General features: G+C 48.1%; 1 protein-coding gene across 5 annotated transcripts; it reads left to right on the plus strand.

Moving 5' to 3' along the window:
• The first annotated feature begins 726 nt into the window (after positions 1–726).
• LOC115083574 (oocyte zinc finger protein XlCOF6-like) lies at positions 727–18,280 on the plus strand. 5 transcript variants are annotated; one of them, XR_003854361.1, is made up of 3 exons: positions 727–787; positions 9,304–9,431; positions 10,613–10,754. XR_003854361.1 is itself a non-coding variant. In XM_029587473.1 (3 exons), the coding sequence occupies exons 1-2, from the start codon at positions 754–756 to the stop codon at positions 12,763–12,765; spliced, it is 2,187 nt and encodes a 728-aa protein (XP_029443333.1). In that variant the 5' UTR covers positions 733–753; the 3' UTR covers positions 12,766–12,789; positions 17,355–18,280. The 5 variants fall into 5 exon arrangements, 3 of the variants coding, with proteins under 3 accessions (XP_029443333.1, XP_029443332.1, XP_029443335.1); XR_003854360.1 differs by having other exon boundaries at positions 10,616–10,752; XM_029587473.1 differs by lacking the exon at positions 9,304–9,431 and adding an exon at positions 17,355–18,280 and having other exon boundaries at positions 733–787; positions 10,613–12,789.
• The last annotated feature ends 953 nt before the right edge of the window (positions 18,281–19,233 follow it).

Consider the following 19,233-nt stretch of genomic DNA (forward strand, 5'->3'; position numbering starts at 1 on the left):
CCAGTTCTCCCTCTCTCTCCATTTATTTATTTTTAAACATTTGATATTTTGCCTTGTCCTAAAGGCAGATTACATAAAATAACAAGGAATTGAGTGCATAAGGAAAGGAGGCAGACAGATACTGTATGATAGATTGATATGAGAGAGATTTCTATATGTATATAAGAATTTGCATCGTGTGTAAATTATATCGATATAACTTAGAAGTAAGTTACACACCGGCATTGTGCTAGATATCAAGAACCAGGCAAGCTTTGACTTTTTTTTTGGAAGGAGAGTAGCAAGTTTCCCAGTGCAGGGTTAGAGATAACTTGCTCTATATTTTTTCAGCAGAGAAGCTGAATGCGCAGAGGCTCATACGTGTGAGCCTATGTTTGTTACAACTCATGTTTTATTATACTGCGATTTATCCAGGCAGTGACATTTGATATTGTCTAGTGTTAGATTATCTTTTCACAATTTGATTTGCAGACCCAGGAATCCATAGGGGAATGTGACTCTAAGGCCACATGCAAGGAAGCAAATCTGGCAGTTCTCGGGGAAGAGGGGTCCTGGCATCCTCCGATCAATGATAAAATGTTAGGAGAATAAATCCAGCTGAGATCTAATGCACACTGAGCCCCTCCACGTGTCTCTGAGTGTTTCTGGTTTGTGTTTCAGGTGCCGGTGACGTTTGAGGACATCGCTGTCTATTTCTCCCAGGAGGAGTGGGGGTATTTAGATGAAGGGCAGAAGGAGCTTTACAGGGAGGTGATGAAGGAGAATTATGAGAACCTCATCTCCCTCGGTAAGGATTGCATTATCTGCATTTTCAGCAGACCCAGGGACTGATTTACTGAAGGTTGTTTGTGACTTTTCTCCCAGCTCTGGTCCTGCATTGCTCTCTATCTGGGCTGGTACCTGAAATTGGTTGTTTGGGTCTTTTCATTTGAAAGTAGCCCCTGACAGTCAGTCTGAGCATTTATCCCATGTCTGTGCTGAGATCAGGAGCCTCAGAACAGATTTACATATATTCCAATTTCTCACAGGACAAGCAGGATGGTAGTCCTCACATATGGGTGACATCACAGGATGGAGCCCAATCATGGAACACTTTTGTCAAAGTTTGTAGAACTTTGACTGACTCCTACTGGGCATGCCCAGGATGGCACTAACCCTGCAACCAGCAGGGGTCCCCCTTCAGTTTTCTTTTTTCCGCGCAGCAGTAGCCACGTGGGTTAAGGAGCTCTATACAGATTTCTGACAGGAATTTTCCTCACGGAATTACTTCATAATTTAATACCCCACAGGGGTCCTCCTATTCAATTTTTTGCATCCACAGTGATCCGGTAAGTTTTTTACCCGATTCCGGTCGATTCCCGTCGAGTTTGGCCCTTGCGGCCTACTGGCCGTCGACAGCACCACGGCTAAATTTTTTGAGGCAATGGCATCGGGGTTATGTCGATGCCCTGACTGCACTCACACAGTGTCCATTACTGACCCTTACAAGGTCTGTGTAATGTGTCTAGGGAGCGAGCATGATGTCCTTGCTTGCACCAAATGTGCCCTTATGACACCAAAAGGTCGCAAGGCCAGAATGGAGAAGATGGAACTTCTCTTTCGGTCACAAACTCCGACGTCATCCATAGCCTCCATGTCGTCCGAGCCGACACCATCTACGTTGCGCCAGCATCGTGCACCGACCGGTGTCTGACAGGCATTGACTACTCCGCGGCCATCGACGCCCTCTGTTCCTCCTCCGCATAAGGACCACGGAGATCATCGAGAAAAGCATCGACATCGACACCGTAGGTCTTAGACCATTGACACAGGCAAGTCCTCGATGTCGCCACCGTCTGAGCCGCCACCGAAGAAAGCTCATCCAGAAAAGGCACCATCCCTATCTGGCTCTGGGTCACCGAGGCAACCTTCACCAGGACCGGTGATAGGAGCCGCGATTCCACCTCTTTGCTACCATCAATGCCGCCCATCGATGCCTCCGGTGACTCCTTCGGTGCCTCAACCAGGACCTTCAGGAATACCATCATTCCGTCCCTCTAAGGATCCTAGGGGTGCTGGTGATGAACCGTATGACACATGGACCGATGATTCGTCCCAGGATACCCATGACTTACCATCACCACCCTCTCCTACTGAAAGCAGGAAGCGTTCTCCTCCAGAGGACTTGTCCTTCATTAATTTTGTGAAGGAAATGTCTGAATTGGTTCCATTTCAACTTCAGACAGAACAAGATGATAGACACCAGGTGATGGAACTTCTGCAATTTCTGGATGCACCTAAAGAAATCACCTCTATCCCTATCCATGATGTCCTCTTGGATCTTCTGAAGAGGAATTGGGAGCATCCTGGTTCGGTGGCACCAGTTAACTGAAAGGCGGACACCACATACCTAGTCCAGACAACTCCAGGTTTCCAAAAAAACCAATTGGATCACCATTCAGTGGTTGAGTCATCCCAAAAGAAAACCCGACGCTCCAAGCTTCACTCTTCTTTCCCTCCAGGGAAGGAGGAAAAGTTCCTGGATGCCATAGGTCGGCACGTCTTTCAGGAGTCAATGCTTATATCCCGCATTGCCTCTTACCAACTCTATAATGACCCAGTACAACAGGGTCCTCTTTAAACAAATACAGGACTTTGCCGAGTCCCTGCCTCAGCAGTCTCAAGAGCAATTACATGCCCTGACTCAAAAAAATATTAGAAACAGGCAAACATGAAATAAGATCTGCATATGATATTTTTGACACTGCTTCCAGGGTATCAGCAACAACTATTTCTGCGACCTACGACCTGAGGTCCAGGACAGACTATCTGACTTGCCTTGCACTGGTGACAATCTTTTTGGTGAACAGATACAAGCGGTGGCACAGCTCAAAGATCACCATGAGACTCTTCGCCAGCTCTCCTTGTTGCCTTCTGAATATCCTGCTAAGCAAACATTCAGAAATGATCTCAAAAAGCCTTTATCCTCCACCATTCAAAGGTCGCTCTACTAAGCCTTACCAGAAAGGCCAGTCCAGGCAACCTCGCAGGCAAAAACCACAAACAACGCCTCAGCAAGGCCCAGCGCCTGGTTTCTGACTCTTTCCTAGAGAGCAGCGTTCAGCCTCCACTTCTGCATATACCAGTGGGAGGTCAATTGTGCCACTTCAGCAACATCTGGCACACAATCACCTCAGCCCAGTGGGTTCTTGCCATAATCACTCAAGGTTATCATCTTAACTTTCTTGCCATTCCACCAGACTCCGATCACTCACCACTCCTGGATCAGGAGGTCTCCCTCCTCCTTCAATTCAGAGCAATCGAACCAGTGCCCTACACTCAACAGGGCCTCGGCTTCTATACCCAGTACTTTCTAATCCCAAAAAAGTTAGGTGGTGTGCACCCAATACTAGACCTTTGTGCCTTAAACAAGTACCTACAAAGAGAAAAGTTCAAGATGGTAACCTTGGGTTCCCTCCTTCCCCTTCTGCAAAAGGAAGACTGGCTCTGCTCTCTAGACCTCCAGGACGCTTACACTCACATCGCAATAACTCCATCTCATCGCAAATTTCTGCGATTCCTGGTAGGCCCAAAGCACTATCAATATCGAGTGCTACCATTCGGCCTGGCATCTGCACCACGAGTCTTCACCAAGTGCCTCGTAGTAGTAGCAGCATTCCTCAGGACTCAAGGTGTCCATGTCTACCCCTACCTCGAGGTTGATCAGGGCTCCCACCCAGCAAGCGCTCTGACGTCCCTGGTTGCAGGGTTGGTGCCATGCTGGGCATGCCCAGTAGGGGCCAGTCAAAGTTCTGGAAACTTTGACAGAAGTGTTCTGTGATTGGGCTCCATCCTGTGATGTCACCCATATGTGAGGGCTAACATCCTGCTTGTCCTGTGAGAACACCTGTTACAGGTAAGCAACCTCTGCTATCTCTCACGAGGACATTTGCTAATGACCCTCTAAGTTTCTCCTAGGACATGACTGAGCCCGCGGCAATATGATCAGGGCTCCAGAGCCCACATGCCTGAACAGAGGACATAATATGAAGAGGGCTTTCAGTCTTCCGTAGCAGTCATTGCCTTTTTGTCATATTTAGCCACTCACAAATATATTGGGGAGGTCGCAGCTTGATTCCAGACTTGTAGCTGTCTCAGTTGTGGACTCCGCAGGACACTGTGACCCCTGGTCCTTGGGCTTCTGCCGCCCTGTGCTCCTATGTCCAGCAGGCCAGGGACCGGGGAGGTTGCAGCTCTCTCCGCTGTGGACTCTGCAGGACACTGTGACCCCCTGACCCTTGGGCTCCTGCCGCCCTGTGCTCCTATGTCCAGCAGGCCAGGTACCCGGGGAGGTTGCAGCTCTCTCCGCTGTGGACTCCGCAGGACACTGTGACCCCCTGACCCTTGGGCTCCTGCCGCCCTGTGCTCCTATGTCCAGCAGGCCAGGTACCCGGGGAGGTTGCAGCTCTCTCCGCTGTGGACTCTGCAGGACACTGTGACCCCCTGACCCTTGGGCTCCTGCCGCCCTGTGCTCCTATGTCCAGCAGGCCAGGGACCAGGGAGGTTGCAGCTCTCTCCGCTGTGGACTCCGCAGGACACTGTGACCCCTGACCCTTGGGCTCCTGCCGCCCTGTGCTCCTATGTCCAGCAGGCCAGGTACCCGGGGAGGTTGCAGCTCTCTCCGTTGTGGACTCCGCAGGACACTGTGACCCCCTGATCCTTGGGCTCCTGCCGCCCTGTGCTCCTATGTCCAGCAGGCCAGGGACCGGGGAGGTTGCAGCTCTCTCCGTTGTGGACTCCGCAGGACACTGTGACCCCCTGATCCTTGGGCTCCTGCCGCCCTGTGCTCCTATGTCCAGCAGGCCAGGTACCGGGGAGGTTGCAGCTCTCTCCGCTGTGGACTCCGCAGGACACTGTGACCCCTGGTCCTTGGGCTTCTGCCGCCCTGTGCTCCTATGTCCAGCAGGCCAGGGACCGGGGAGGTTGCAGCTCTCTCCGCTGTGGACTCTGCAGGACACTGTGACCCCCCTGACCCTTGGGCTCCTGCCGCCCTGTGCTCCTATGTCCAGCAGGCCAGGTACCCGGGGAGGTTGCAGCTCTCTCCGCTGTGGACTCCGCAGGACACTGTGACCCCCTGACCCTTGGGCTCCTGCCGCCCTGTGCTCCTATGTCCAGCAGGCCAGGTACCCGGGGAGGTTGCAGCTCTCTCCGCTGTGGACTCTGCAGGACACTGTGACCCCCTGACCCTTGGGCTCCTGCCGCCCTGTGCTCCTATGTCCAGCAGGCCAGGGACCAGGGAGGTTGCAGCTCTCTCCGCTGTGGACTCCGCAGGACACTGTGACCCCTGACCCTTGGGCTCCTGCCGCCCTGTGCTCCTATGTCCAGCAGGCCAGGTACCCGGGGAGGTTGCAGCTCTCTCCGTTGTGGACTCCGCAGGACACTGTGACCCCTGATCCTTGGGCTCCTGCCGCCCTGTGCTCCTATGTCCAGCAGGCCAGGGACCGGGGAGGTTGCAGCTCTCTCCGTTGTGGACTCCGCAGGACACTGTGACCCCCTGATCCTTGGGCTCCTGCCGCCCTGTGCTCCTATGTCCAGCAGGCCAGGTACCCGGGGAGGTTGCAGCTCTCTCCGTTGTGGACTCCGCAGGACACTGTGACCCCCTGATCCTTGGGCTCCTGCCGCCCTGTGCTCCTATGTCCAGCAGGCCAGGTACCGGGGAGGTTGCAGCTCTCTCCGCTGTGGACTCCGCAGGACACTGTGACCCCCTGACCCTTGGGCTCCTGCCGCCCTGTGCTCCTATGTCCAGCAGGCCAGGGACCAGGGAGGTTGCAGCTCTCTCCGCTGTGGACTCCGCAGGACACTGTGACCCCCTGACCCTTGGGCTCCTGCCGCCCTGTGCTCCTATGTCCAGCAGGTCAGGTACCGGGGAGGTTGCAGCTCTCTCCGCTGTGGACTCCGCAGGACACTGTGACCCCTGACCCTTGGGCTCCTGCCGCCCTGTGCTCCTATGTCCAGCAGGCCAGGTACCCGGGGAGGTTTGCAGCTCTCTCCGCTGTGGACTCCGCAGGACACTGTGACCCCCTGACCCTTGGGCTCCTGCCGCCCTGTGCTCCTATGTCCAGCAGGCCAGGGACCGGGGAGGTTGCAGCTCTCTCCGCTGTGGACTCCGCAGGACACTGTGACCCCCTGATCCTTGGGCTCCTGCCGCCCTGTGCTCCTATGTCCAGCAGGCCAGGTACCGGGGAGGTTGCAGCTCTCTCCGCTGTGGACTCCGCAGGACACTGTGACCCCCTGACCCTTGGGCTCCTGCCGCCCTGTGCTCCTATGTCCAGCAGGCCAGGTACCGGGGAGGTTGCAGCTCTCTCCGCTGTGGACTCCGCAGGACACTGTGACCTTCTGACCCTTGGGCTCCTGCCGCCCTGTGCTCCTATGTCCAGCAGGCCAGGGACCGGGGAGGTTGCAGCTCTCTCCGCTGTGGACTCCGCAGGACACTGTGACCCCCTGACCCTTGGGCTCCTGCCGCCCTGTGCTCCTATGTCCAGCAGGCCAGGTACCGGGGAGGTTGCAGCTCTCTCCGCTGTGGACTCCGCAGGACACTGTGACCCCCTGATCCTTGGGCTCCTGCCGCCCTGTGCTCCTATGTCCAGCAGGCCAGGGACCGGGGAGGTTGCAGCTCTCTCCGCTGTGGACTCCGGAGTCTCTTTTTCTCTCTTCTCTTTCTTTCCCGCGGCTCCACCCTGAGAGCTTCTTATCTCTACTTCAGTTCCACACCTTGGTGTGATGGGGCAGGTCTGCCTGAACCTGGGAGGTGCCATTTTGAAAATAATACCGAGGTCCAGATATTGGACTCTCCGCAGCCTTCTAGCCACCAGGGACCTTTAATGTGTAAGCGATTTGCTGGGCTACCATAAATGTAAATAAGTGATCTGTTTTCCAGGCAGCCACCTCTTATAACCCTGGGCACTCTTGCATCCAACCCCAAATCTCAGCCTGCCTTGTGTGACATCCCCCTACCTCCATCACACGGCCAATACAAGCGTCTTATGTGTGCCCCGAAGCCCACTACCCCCACCTCCACCTGTTTCTGTGAGTAGCGCCTTCATCCTTCCAGGGCCCTCGGCCTGTAAGCTAACGGGGGTAGGTAGGTGGGTGGGGGCAGTCATCTTTTAACTCTTCGTGCTCTCTTTCTTTGCCCACTTGCAAGACGCCTCTAAACCCTTATCCGCTCTGTCATGAGCACCTGTACCCACCTTTTTCTCCCCGAACCATCACTCTCTTCTTCTCCTTCGAGTCTGCTCAGATCTCAGCTGCCTGACGTTTCTTCCTCCAGCATCGCTGTAACCATGAAACCCCAGCTCTTCCAAAGTCCCTACTCTGGTGTACCTTCCACTTCTGCATCCAGGTCAACCCGCTCTTCCTCCGCAGCTCCCTCACCGATCTTCATACTGGGGGGGCTTTTCAGCTGCGCTCATCCTGAGATAGCAGCGGGAAGGCATATAATGCACATCGGCCTTCTCTTTTTACACCTCCCTCCCGCTAAGCCACACTCTCTCCTTCTCCACCACCACCGTCATCTCCCCCCAGCATTCCTCCCTTCTCTCCTTCCCTGTCTCCAGCGCTCTTTCTGCTCCACTATAACGCCCAGCTCTGTGGCTCCTGCACCCTCATTCTGGCCTCGCCTGCGTCCTGGAATCAAAACTGCAGACCGAATTGTGCATCTGTCGTCGTTCCTCGCCAGGTTCTTCCCCCGCAGGCCACGCTGAAGGGTGTCCTCCTGTTCCCTGCAGGCTTCCCGAGAAAAGGGTAAAGCCGGAGCAGACGCTGCGGGGCGGAAAACGATTGCTCTGCTCCCTTCTCCAGCCTCTCTGCTTCTGTTCCCCGCAGCCTTCCTGAAGAGTGGAGCCTGGAGCGGTAAAGAGAGAGAAGCTCGGAGCTTTTTCAGAGACCCTACAAATTCGGGGAGTGTCTGGGTGATATCTGGCGAGTTTCCAGGAATGCTAATGTCTCCCTACGCCCTTTCTTCTAATTCCTGTTCCCTCTCGGGTTGAGTGCACGTGTGGCCGTGAGGCATTCTTCCAAGGGGGGGGGGGGGCCGTGTATGCCACGCATTAGACCACAGAAGGCCCGGCAGGAGCAGCAGAGCATCCTGGCTTCTTTTTACTCTGGCTCATCTGTGCCAGCGCTGTGATGAGCTTCAGGCTTCATAGGCCGGCGCCTCCTGCTGCTCAGCGTGTAGTGCATGACAGCAGCAGCAGGAGGCGCTGGCCCATGAGTTCCGAAGTCGCTCCCGGTGCCGGCTCAGATAAGGGCGGTTGGCTGCTCCACAGTGAACTCCGCCACAACAACAGCATAATTGTGAAGTGAATGAATGTAGCATCAAGAAAACAGGAAAACTTCCCTCATAGCATATTCAACCAAATTCACGTATAATCACTTCTGGATGGTCAATCCCGATAATAATTCCAACTTTTGTAAACACTGATCTTATCAATTTTGATCCCAAAGAGACTGTTCCTGTATTAGGATATCCAAACACACAATTTATGTATCTAATCTCTCTTGCTGAAAGCAACATTTTGATCAAATAATGAAGATTAGTTGTTATTGAAGTTAATCCAAAACAATTGAAGACAACCTGGACAATAACTTGTGAAATGTATATATTAAAAAAAAAAAAAAAAAAGGGGAAACCAGTCGATTTCCACATTCAGACCAAAAGGGGAAAACCTGCAAAGTTTGTATATATCCATCTTGACTCTTGCTGTAAAAGTCTCTTGCCTCTATTGCCTCCCCTCATATTCTCGGTTTAACTCTCTCCAAAACACTGCATCTTAGATCTCAAAAATTATGATTCAATTCAGTGCAATGAACCACTAATGGTGCTTCCATTTTAGCAGTTTTTAAACAGCTTTTCTGTTCAGCTAGCCTCCTACGTAAAGGGCCCCTTATTTGTTCCTCATTGTAAGTGAGGTAAACATAATTTGCTTCATTAACAGCCCTGTACTATCCGTCTACCTAACAAAATTGTGATCCCTTGTCAATCAGACCTCTGTAGCACGTGAAGCATTGTCTTATCCCTGATAAACAATTCCAAGTGGGAGGAGTCGGCGAAGGGATATTTATTGCCGCGGAGGGTAATGAGGCGCTTGCAAGGAAAGTTTAGGGAAAATGTCGCGCCACTCCCAAGGCTAAGACCTTCGTCGCCCAAGAAACTGAGTCTTGTGTGCAACATCAGGAAATATCGGCGTAGCAGCTCCGCAAAGATTTTCTGCCTTGGATTGAGAATGTTGACGCAAAATCAAATTTTTTTTTTGTCACTTTCAGCAACAAAAGAGATAATCAAGGTAGCTCTTGTTACGATTCTATCCTGGGAGTTAATGAAAAACGCTGACACATTGGAGCTCTCATAGGATGTTTTTTGTTCTCAGATACAAAGAAGCAGCTAGAGAGAGGTAATTTTTTTCTTTCTCCTGAGCTATTTGTAATGCCTGTTTAGAATATTTCTTAAACAACTCCATGGGTGACATTATCCTAGTTTTAGGAAACTTAAGTACACAAAGATTTTTAGCCCTCATAATATTTTCTAAAGACCCCATTTTAGTATGGATATACAAGCAGTCTTTCATATTAGCCCCTACAGCAGCTTGTGTACTTGATAATGATTCAGAAATTGAAACATGCTTCTCACCATTAGTGGCTCGATTGTTCCAGATCGGAAAACTTAGAAAACTGCTCCTGCTGGGAAAGAAGACAGTTGGGAAATAGAATAACTAAGATTCCTTTCAGAGCAAGCCACAATCTTCCAAACATCTCTTAATGCTATTTCAGCCGCTTCAGATGTTGTTCCTTTCGTTGATTCCCTCCTCTCTTCCTCTATTTGTTTTATCTAATGTGAAAATATAGGGGTAGATTTTAGAAGGTGCGCGCGCTGGCCCGCGCACGTTATAAAATCTGGGGGCTGTGTGCACCGGGCGCACGCAAGGGGGGAGGACTTAGGCAATTCCCGCGCAGCGACACATCCCGCCTTTCCCCAGTTCCCTCCCAATCCCGAGCTGAAGTAAGTTGCGCGGACTGGGGATAGCGAACAATGGTGCTGTCCTAGCCGCCCCCCCCCCCATCCCCCCGTCCCGGTACCTGAGCACATACTAGCCTTTATGCGCGTGGCTGGGCCTCTTGGAAAATTTGCCCGGCGCGCATAAGGCCCGGCCACGCTCGTAAAGGCCAGAATTCATGCAGGCCGGGCGTTTAAAATCTGCCCATTAAGCTGCAAACATCTAACTCTGAGGGATCGCAGTCAATGGTTTTTTTCTTTGCAGTTTGCCCCAGTTCTGTCCAAGGGAAGGTGCATAGGTAATTTATCTTTGAAAGTTGCCCTGTGAAAAGTACCCACATATTTTGGTAAGATTATTAATCAGTCTTGGAATCCCCTAAACATTACAGATCCGGTATGATCACTGTGTGACCTCTGACTCTGAGCTCTGGTCCTTGGTAACTTTCCGTATTCACTAGTGATTGGTTAAATATGTGCCAGCTGTATCACTGTGTGTGAGTCCCAGAGCATTGTTTTTGGATCAGGTTCCCAGTAATATTTCCATGTCTCTAATCCATGGTTAATGCCTTTTTTAATGTCCAGCAGATAATACGACCACACAGGAAGAGAAAAGGAAGGAGAATCGAGAAGAATATCTTATTCAACTGGGACTGTTCCCAATACAAATAGGAAATGTCTTTGAGAATGATTTCCAGAGCAGTGAGAGCAGACATCAGGAATCGGAAAAGAAGCAGCAAGGCCCTGCAGGAGACTCATCAGCTGGAGTCACTGAGTGTGAGAGAAGTGACAGTGAGCCCACAAACATCCATGAGCACCAGAGGCACCTGAAAGAAGAGAGACCCTTCCAAAGTAGTAACAGTGATCAAATGTCATCTGACCTCCACCAGGCAGGGGAAAAAGAAAATAAATCCTTTCTGTGTGATACCAGTGGAAAATCCTTTGAAAGAAAATCACATTTAATATTGTACCAGAAATCCCACACACTGAAAACTCCATTTCCAGGTGTTGAATGTGGGACAAGTTTCAATCAGAGAAACAATCTAAAAGAGCACCCGAGAAAACACACGAGAGAAAGACCCTTTCCATGCCCTCAATGCAGCAAAACTTTCATGCACAAGGATGCCCTAAGACAACATCGAAAAATGCACTCTGGTGAGATACCATTGTCATGTACTGAATGTGAGAAAAGTTTTATTAGTAAATATATGCTAATATTTCACCAGAAAATCCACACAGGAGAGAGACCATTCTCATGTACTAATTGTGGAAAATGCTTCATTAGGAAGAGATATCTTTCACAACATCAGAAAACCCACACAGGCAGAAAACCATTTACATGTACTGAGTGTGGTAAAAGCTTCTGTCGAAAGGAAAACTTCACAAACCATAAAAGCATACATACAGGTGAGAGACCATTTTCATGTTCTGAATGTGAGAAAAGCTTCAGTAGTAAGTATATGCTAATATCTCACCAGAAAATTCACACAGGAGAGAGACCATTCTTGTGTACTAAATGTGGAAAACGTTTTATGAGAAAGAGATATCTCTCACAGCATCAGAAAGTCCACACCGGCAACAAACCATTTACATGCACTGAGTGTGGAAAAAGCTTCTGTCGAAAGGCAAATCTCACAAGCCATAGAAACATACACACTGGTGAGAGACCATTTTCATGTTCTGAATGTGAGAAAAGCTTCATTAGCAAATATACGCTAATATCACACCAGCGAATCCATACAGGAAAGAGACCATTCTCATGTACTAAATGTGGAAGATGCTTCATTAGAAAGACAGACCTCTCCCAACACCAGAAAATCCATACAGGCTACAAACCATTTACATGTACTGAGTGTGGGAAAAGCTTCTGTCGAAAGGCAAACCTCACAAGTCATAAATATTTACACACAGGTGAGAGACCATTTTCATGTTCTGAATGTGAAAAAAGCTTCATTAGCAAGGTTATGCTAACATCTCACTTGAAAATCCACACAGGCGATAAACCATTTACATGTCTCGAGTGTGGGAAAAGCTTCTTTCGAAAGGCACACCTCACAAGACATCAAACTGTACATTCTGGTGTGAGATCATTTCCATGTTTTGAAAGTGAGAAAAGCTTTACATGTACTGAGTGTGGCAAAAGCTTCTATCAAAAGAAACACCTCTTAAGGCATGAAAGTATACACAGTGGGGAGAGACCATTTTCATGTACTAAATGTGGAAAATGCTTCATTAGGCGATCAGATCTCTCGCAACATCAGAAAATCCATTTCCCCCGTGAGAAACTATTTACATGTACTGATTGTGGGAAGAAATTCACTCAGAAGAAAAATCTCACAAAACATCAAACTATACACACTGGTGAGAGACCTTATTCATGTTCTGAATGTGGCAGAAGCTTCAGTCGCAAGGATGCACTAATATCTCACCAGAAAATTCATGCAGGAGAGAGACCTTTTCCATGTAATCAATGTAACAAAAGCTTCATTCAAAAAAGTGTCCTCATTAACCACCAGATAATCCACACAGGCATCAAGCCATTTACATGCACCAACTGTGGTAAAAGCTTCTTTCAGATGACAAATCTCCGAGAACACCAAAAACTACACACTAGTGAGAGACCTTATCCATGTTCTGTGTGTGGCAAAAGATTTGTTAAGAAGAAATACCTTACAAGTCACCAGAAAATACACCCTTTTGAGAGAGAATATCCTTCATTAGTAAATGATGCAATCTAGAGGCCAAGAACATCTGATTGAAAGGTACAGTAATAGACCCAATTGTGTTGGGTACCACAGGCCTGATTTAAAAAAACAAAACAAAAAAACCCCCTCCAAACTCACCTGTGCATCTTATATCTTATGTACTACAGAAGAAAACTCTCTTTGGTACAATTAAAGTATTAAGGACATTAGCAATAAATTTGAGAGACTGGAATCAAACTCAACAAACTCTTATGAGAGAGTTTCTTTACTGACAAGGAATGCACAGAATTGATCCATTTGTAAACATCCCCATGAGAGAGATCTGAGGGGGGAGAGAAAAATTGAATAGAGTTCATTTCTTTCACCAAGTCTTGCTGAGAATCTTCATGTAGTGACTTATGTCTTTAACATCTGAAATAGTTCTCAGCAAGGTGAACACTTCTATTTTAAAAAGTGAAAGGAAAGAGATTGAGATCATATCCAATATATTTATTTATTTATTTATGTATTTAAAATCTCTTCTATTCTGCTGCTTCCCAATATATCTGTCCAGCATGGATTACAGTGTTAGTCATAAAATCAACATAAAACCATAACATATATAAAATAATGTAATGCAAGCACAACTAAACTGAAACCATTCTACCTCATCCAAATGCTTCTAAAAAAACCCCCCAAAAAACAATGTCTTGATCTCTTTTCTAAATAACTTTAAATTCTGCTGCTCGCGAAGCCTGACTGGCAATTTATTCCACTCAATTGCTGGTACAGATGGAAAAACTCTTGCCCTTGTTTCCACCCATTTGTACTATTGACTGGAGGAATAGCCAGCAAATGAGTACCCTCTGATCTCAAAGTCCACTTCGGAGCGTACCAACGAATAGAATTTCTTAAAACACATGGGTAAGCTTACAGTGGCATACAAGTGAGGTCCATTCCTATCACAGTATGTGCACAAACGACCCATCCTTTGAAGATATTACACCCATGAGAGACCATTTTCATGCAGTGAATGTAATTTAAAAAAAACAAAACTTTTTTTTAAGAAGATTGTCCTCATAAGACACTAGAAAATCCATACAGGGTGTCATTGGTCTGATTAAAAAAAAGTTTCAGGCACATGTTGCCTGTTCATTTAACACCTCGTGAACTTCAGAAGGAAGCTTTGTCCGACACAATGTAAGTATTAAGAAGAGCACTAGAAGTGAATTTGAGAGACTGAGATCATTCCCAGCATACATTGGCTTAAGAGTGAGATTTACTCCTATCAAGGAATGCACAAAATTAATTTGGAAGACTATTTTAATGGTTTGGATGTGAGAAAAACTTCATTAGCAAGCATATACTAAATGCACATAGGAGAGAGTCCATTTACATGTAGTGGGTGTGGTAAATCTGCCTTAAGAAGCCTTCACTAAACATCAGAATACACACACTGGTGAGGGAAGGGTATGGGGTGCAAGAATAATCAGATGGAGTAAGGGTCTCTCACCAGATTTTGAAGGATCTGGAGTGAGAGAATAATCAGACGGAGTAAAGGACCCTTCATGGGGTGAGGATAACATGCAACAGCTACACTAAATCTCAGCCAGGCAATTACTAGTATTGAAATATGATATGAAGCAAAAAAGAAAAATTCATACTGACTGCACGTTGCCCAGGGTAAAAAGGTGCCTACCCTTCGGCTAAGCAGCAGGCCTAATGATGGTGTTTGCGATAGTGCTTAATCTTCAGGTCAAGATAAAATCCCCTGATGCAGCTAAAGTGTTGCATGTGCCTCCTCCAGCGCCTGGTTCCGCCTCTCTTGTGGCCGTGGGCAGCTGCTTCCATGTTCGTGCTGCTCCCAGCTCCTCTGCAGATGTCCCAGCTCCGCGGCGGGTCTCCCCGTGCGTACTTGCTCTACCTTTAAAGGGGCCATGGCGGGAAACCAGCCCGCAGCCCCGGATGATGACTTCACTGGGTCCTGGTATATAAGGCTGGTCCCGGCCAGTGCTTCCTTGCCTTGGCAACAGGTCTCCACGTTTGTCATGTACTAGTTGCTTGTTCCTGCTTGCTCCTGGTTCCCAGTTTGTTCCTGATTCTTGGTCCTGCCTTGTTCCTGATATCCGTTCCTGTTCCTGTTTTCGTCACTACCCCTTGCCTTGCTTCGGATTGATACCTGACTTGACCCCTGCTTTGTCTGACCACACTACTGATTGATACCTGGCTTGACCTCTGCTTCGTCTGACCATGCTATTGACTGATATCTGGCTTGACCTCCATTTTGTTCGACTACATTACTGCCTGGTTCCTGGTTTGACCTTTGCTTTGCCTGACCATCCTCTGCTTGACTCCTGGTTTGACCCATGCCTGTTTTGCCACTTCTCCTTGCCTGCCACCTGCCCTGACCATAGCCTGTTCTTCCATGCTTCTGCTGAATCTGTTCTCCTCTTGGCCTCTCAGGCTTCGGCCTGTTCTTACTCGAGCGCCCCCTGTCTTGTTCCTGTTCTCCTTGGCGCCTGGGTCTCTGGGACTCTGTCTCGTCTGGACTTGTTCTCCAATCTCAATCACTGCTGCTGGCCCATGGCTAATCCTCTCATTGCCTATTGGAAGTCCTCGGACGGAGGCCCACCTAAGACCAGCCGGCCCCGGTACCCAAAGGCTCAACCTGCGGGGAATGAGGGCTGGTATTGGCGAAGCTCCAGCCGGCCTCCGTCAATCAGCCAGTTCCGCCTACCGATGGTGGGGACCCGTAGGGCTTGCCCTGCAGGTAGCGTCAACCCCACCTCTTCCCAAAGGTCCACCTCCTGCGCAACATAAAGACCATGGTGAAGTTGTTCAGGGATCCATTGTAGCAGCTAATAGGATTATCTACTACTTTTAGGTTGATCCCTGAAGATAAAAAGCAGGTGATGTTCTGCAATTTTTATGCCAGAAACCCCATATGTAAACCTCTTGGGTACACAAAGAGAGACTACCAAAAAATGGAAGAAAGAGCAATTATATCAAAGGGAAAGTTGTGAAAGATAAATGATAATTTAAGATCTTTTTTTGGATTGGTTGCGGACCACGCCGAGGGCGAGGCAGACTCTGGACTTGAGACTAGGACATGGACGGAAGCTGGGCAAGGCGCTCCGAAGACCAGGAACAGGATTCATGGGCTCAGGAACTCAGAAACAGGGACATCTGGAGACTTGACTAGCGAAGGAGGCAGGCCTTGTGCCACAAGGCACCCTGCACAACCCGTGGGCTAGTCATGGATCATAATGCTGGCATGCCTGGATGAGTAGATGAAGAAAGACTGGAAAAGCAGGACTTGAAGGCGAAGACTGGAACATCAGGAACAAGAGACAGGGACTGTCATCAGATCAGGAACATGGAACATAGATTAACGAGGAGTTCCAATGAAGCACATGAAGGCCTTGAAGCAAAGACTGGAACACCGAAGACTCCTAGAGCCAGAGCTGGAACAGGACTCCAGGAGCAGGGCAACTCCTTGCGAAGGCAACGAGGGACAACCTGACGAGCCCTTTTATAGGGTACGTAGGCTGAAGTCATCGGGAAGGGCCGCAGGCCCTTAAAATTCCAAGGAGAGATGCAAGTGCCTAGGAGACACCGGGGCAGCAGCGATGGTGAGGCGGGAGTCGGCGGCCCTCAGGCCGCGAGGAAGGCAGAGGCGGCGTCTCTTCTGCTGCAGCGCGGCAAAGCAAGTCTGCGGCAACAGCAGCAGCGGAGAGGATGGGGGCGCACAGGAACAGCGTCAGCAGGGACGACTGCATCACTGAGGAGCGGCAGCATTGGGAGGTACGTGCCCCGCTCGCGGGCCTAAGCCCTGGCGTTGTTTGCAACAACTGTTAGATGCATGCCTCAAAGGATTGAGGATGCTGAAAGTAATGAGAAAAAGCTAAGATATGCTGCAAATCATTTAGTAATAAACTGAAAATTGAAAGGCGAAGCACCAAAATAAAGCATCTAACGAGAAGACAGAAGCCGTTCTATAGAGTAGTGCTTCCCAACCTTTCTTCCATCATGACAAACCTGCCAAATGATGCTCAAATGCGCGACACAGTGCACACTACATTGAAAAGCTGCACTACAAAAGAAAAATCTTAGATATTTTATTGTTGGAAATTATGCAGGAGCAAGATAACATTTAATTTCAATAACTGCTTATAAAATATAAAATATTTTGTTCACAAAAATGTTAATCTTTCCTTACTGCATCAGTGAGAAATCTGGGACTGATATGCATATGCAGCACACAGTTTTTCAATACAAACAAACTCTCGTCAACCTCAACGTTCTGACCCCTTCTGGAATTTATACAAAGCAGAGTTAGGAAATTTCCCCTTTCAACTAACCATACAAAAAATACATTCAAATTCTGATATCCCCTCAGTAATTGTGCTTCAGAATCCCTTCCCTGCCAGCCACTTTGTGACATAACATGGAAACCTGCTAAAAAGACATTTAGAAATGATATAGCATACCAGCCATACCATAGGAGTACTAACCGCAGCAAGATAACCTGCATAGACTGAGAGTTGGACATGAGGCAGATAAAGGCCAAGAAACAGGACCCTGTCAAAGAGTAAAAAGGAAGGAACAGAGAACCACTATGATATTTATTTATTTATTTATAGGCTCTTCTTTGCCGGCATTCGTAAGGCACATCATGCCGGCTTATGTTGAACTGAAAAGGAGGAAAGGGGCTGGGTGCTCAAAAGATATAGAATTCGGTGGAACTTTACCCAAAGGCAGATCTAGGAAATGTGCAGCTGGGCCCTCCGCGTCATCAGGTGGATGGCTACGTGCCGAGATCAGGAACAATGGGCAGCGAAGGGAGAGCAAGAACAACAGACCTGCAATGATGAAATCGAGTCCAGAAGAGGCGAGGCCAAGGCACTGGATCCAGTGCCATGCAGGAGGAGGCCCTTTGCGGTGCAACGCAAGAAGGGCACAGGCAGTAAAGCCGAGAGACTGATGCCGAGATCATGGCCAGCATACCCTGGCTGAGGAGTGACTTTCATCCATATCATTGTACGTGCAAGAGCTGCCCCTTTGCATACATTACTCCCTTCAGAGACCTTATTCATATTCTGTATACGGTAGGAGCAAGTATATACTTTAGCTGCTAGTGCCAGTGCACAGATTGTTATGTACTGAGTGATTATGCAAATTCTTTGAAGTTAAAATGACAAATGCATACGCCAGGGAGAGCAGTAAGATCTGAAGGAGCTGAATTGTTAAGCATTCCATCTACACAAAAATATAAACTGAAGACTGCCCAAGCAGGAGCCTTCTCCTGTGTGAGGCCTGCTTTGTGGAACCCCCCTTCCCAGGGAGTTATGTGGGGAAACAGATATAAAAATATTTAGGAAAAAGCTCAAAGCCCTTTATTTTGACTTGAATACTAATGTGCACTTTGTGTATGAATGTGTTGTGATAAATGTACATTTTTGTCTGTTTTGTCTATTTTATAAATATTAAAGTTACAGTCCGCCCTCTACATAACATATGGAAGAGGTGTAATATAAAATGTTTTAACAAATAAATCTCATCAGAAAATTCACCCAAGAAAGAGACCATTTGTATGCATCGAATGCAAGAAAAGCTTCTTTCAGAAGAGGGCCCTCACAAGACACGTGAGGTCGGCATTGGTGTTGGTAGTTAATGGAAAAAATGTGTATAACTGCATTATCCTGCATTCTAAGTGATGAACAATGCAACAAGCAAAAAATCAACCAAAGCAAATTACATAGCACAAGCACAGATACAATGAACATAATCACAAACTACTACAGTCACAAATACACCTCCACAAAACTGACCAAAAACAACTATAGATAATTTGCATATAAAATAAACCTGGTTACCTCTTTGATCTTTAGTTAAGCTTCACCAAATGACAACATGAATAAATGGATTTCTAAGGTCTTCTAAAATCTTTTTAGCCATTGCTCCCCTCTATGAATTACAGGTAACTGGTTCCAAAATACAGGGCCACAAACTGCAGTAACCTTTTTCTAGACTTAACTAATCAAGCATCTCGAGATGACGGAACATCAAGTAGACACTGACCTACAGATCTTCGCTTCCTCTCCGGCCTATAAATTTTCAGCAGTGAACTAATGCATTGAGGTATCAAGGTCTTGTGTACTGTCATTAAAAACTTGTAACGAATTCGTCATTCAACTGGCAACCAATGTAAAGTGTATGACATGAGGGTGATGTGTTCAAACTGAGTAGTTCCAGTGAGAACTCTCATGAGAGAATTGTAAATAATTTGCAGTGCTCTTAGAGGTGAATTTTGAAAGTCTAACGCGTGCATTAATTAGAGGATGCGCAAAGAAGTCAGGCTTGTGCACATCGAGTGGATTTTAAAAGCCGCCACGATAATGGCGTATCTCCCGCAGCGCGCACATCTCAAATGTTTTCATAAAGGGGCATGGGCATGGACGTTTCGGGGCGCGAACCAAAGATGTGCGCATCAATACTGATGCGACCCTGCACACGCAGAGG

The sequence above is a fragment of the Rhinatrema bivittatum genome, chromosome 2 (assembly GCF_901001135.1).
Source record: "Rhinatrema bivittatum chromosome 2, aRhiBiv1.1, whole genome shotgun sequence".
Taxonomy (NCBI): domain Eukaryota; kingdom Metazoa; phylum Chordata; class Amphibia; order Gymnophiona; family Rhinatrematidae; genus Rhinatrema; species Rhinatrema bivittatum.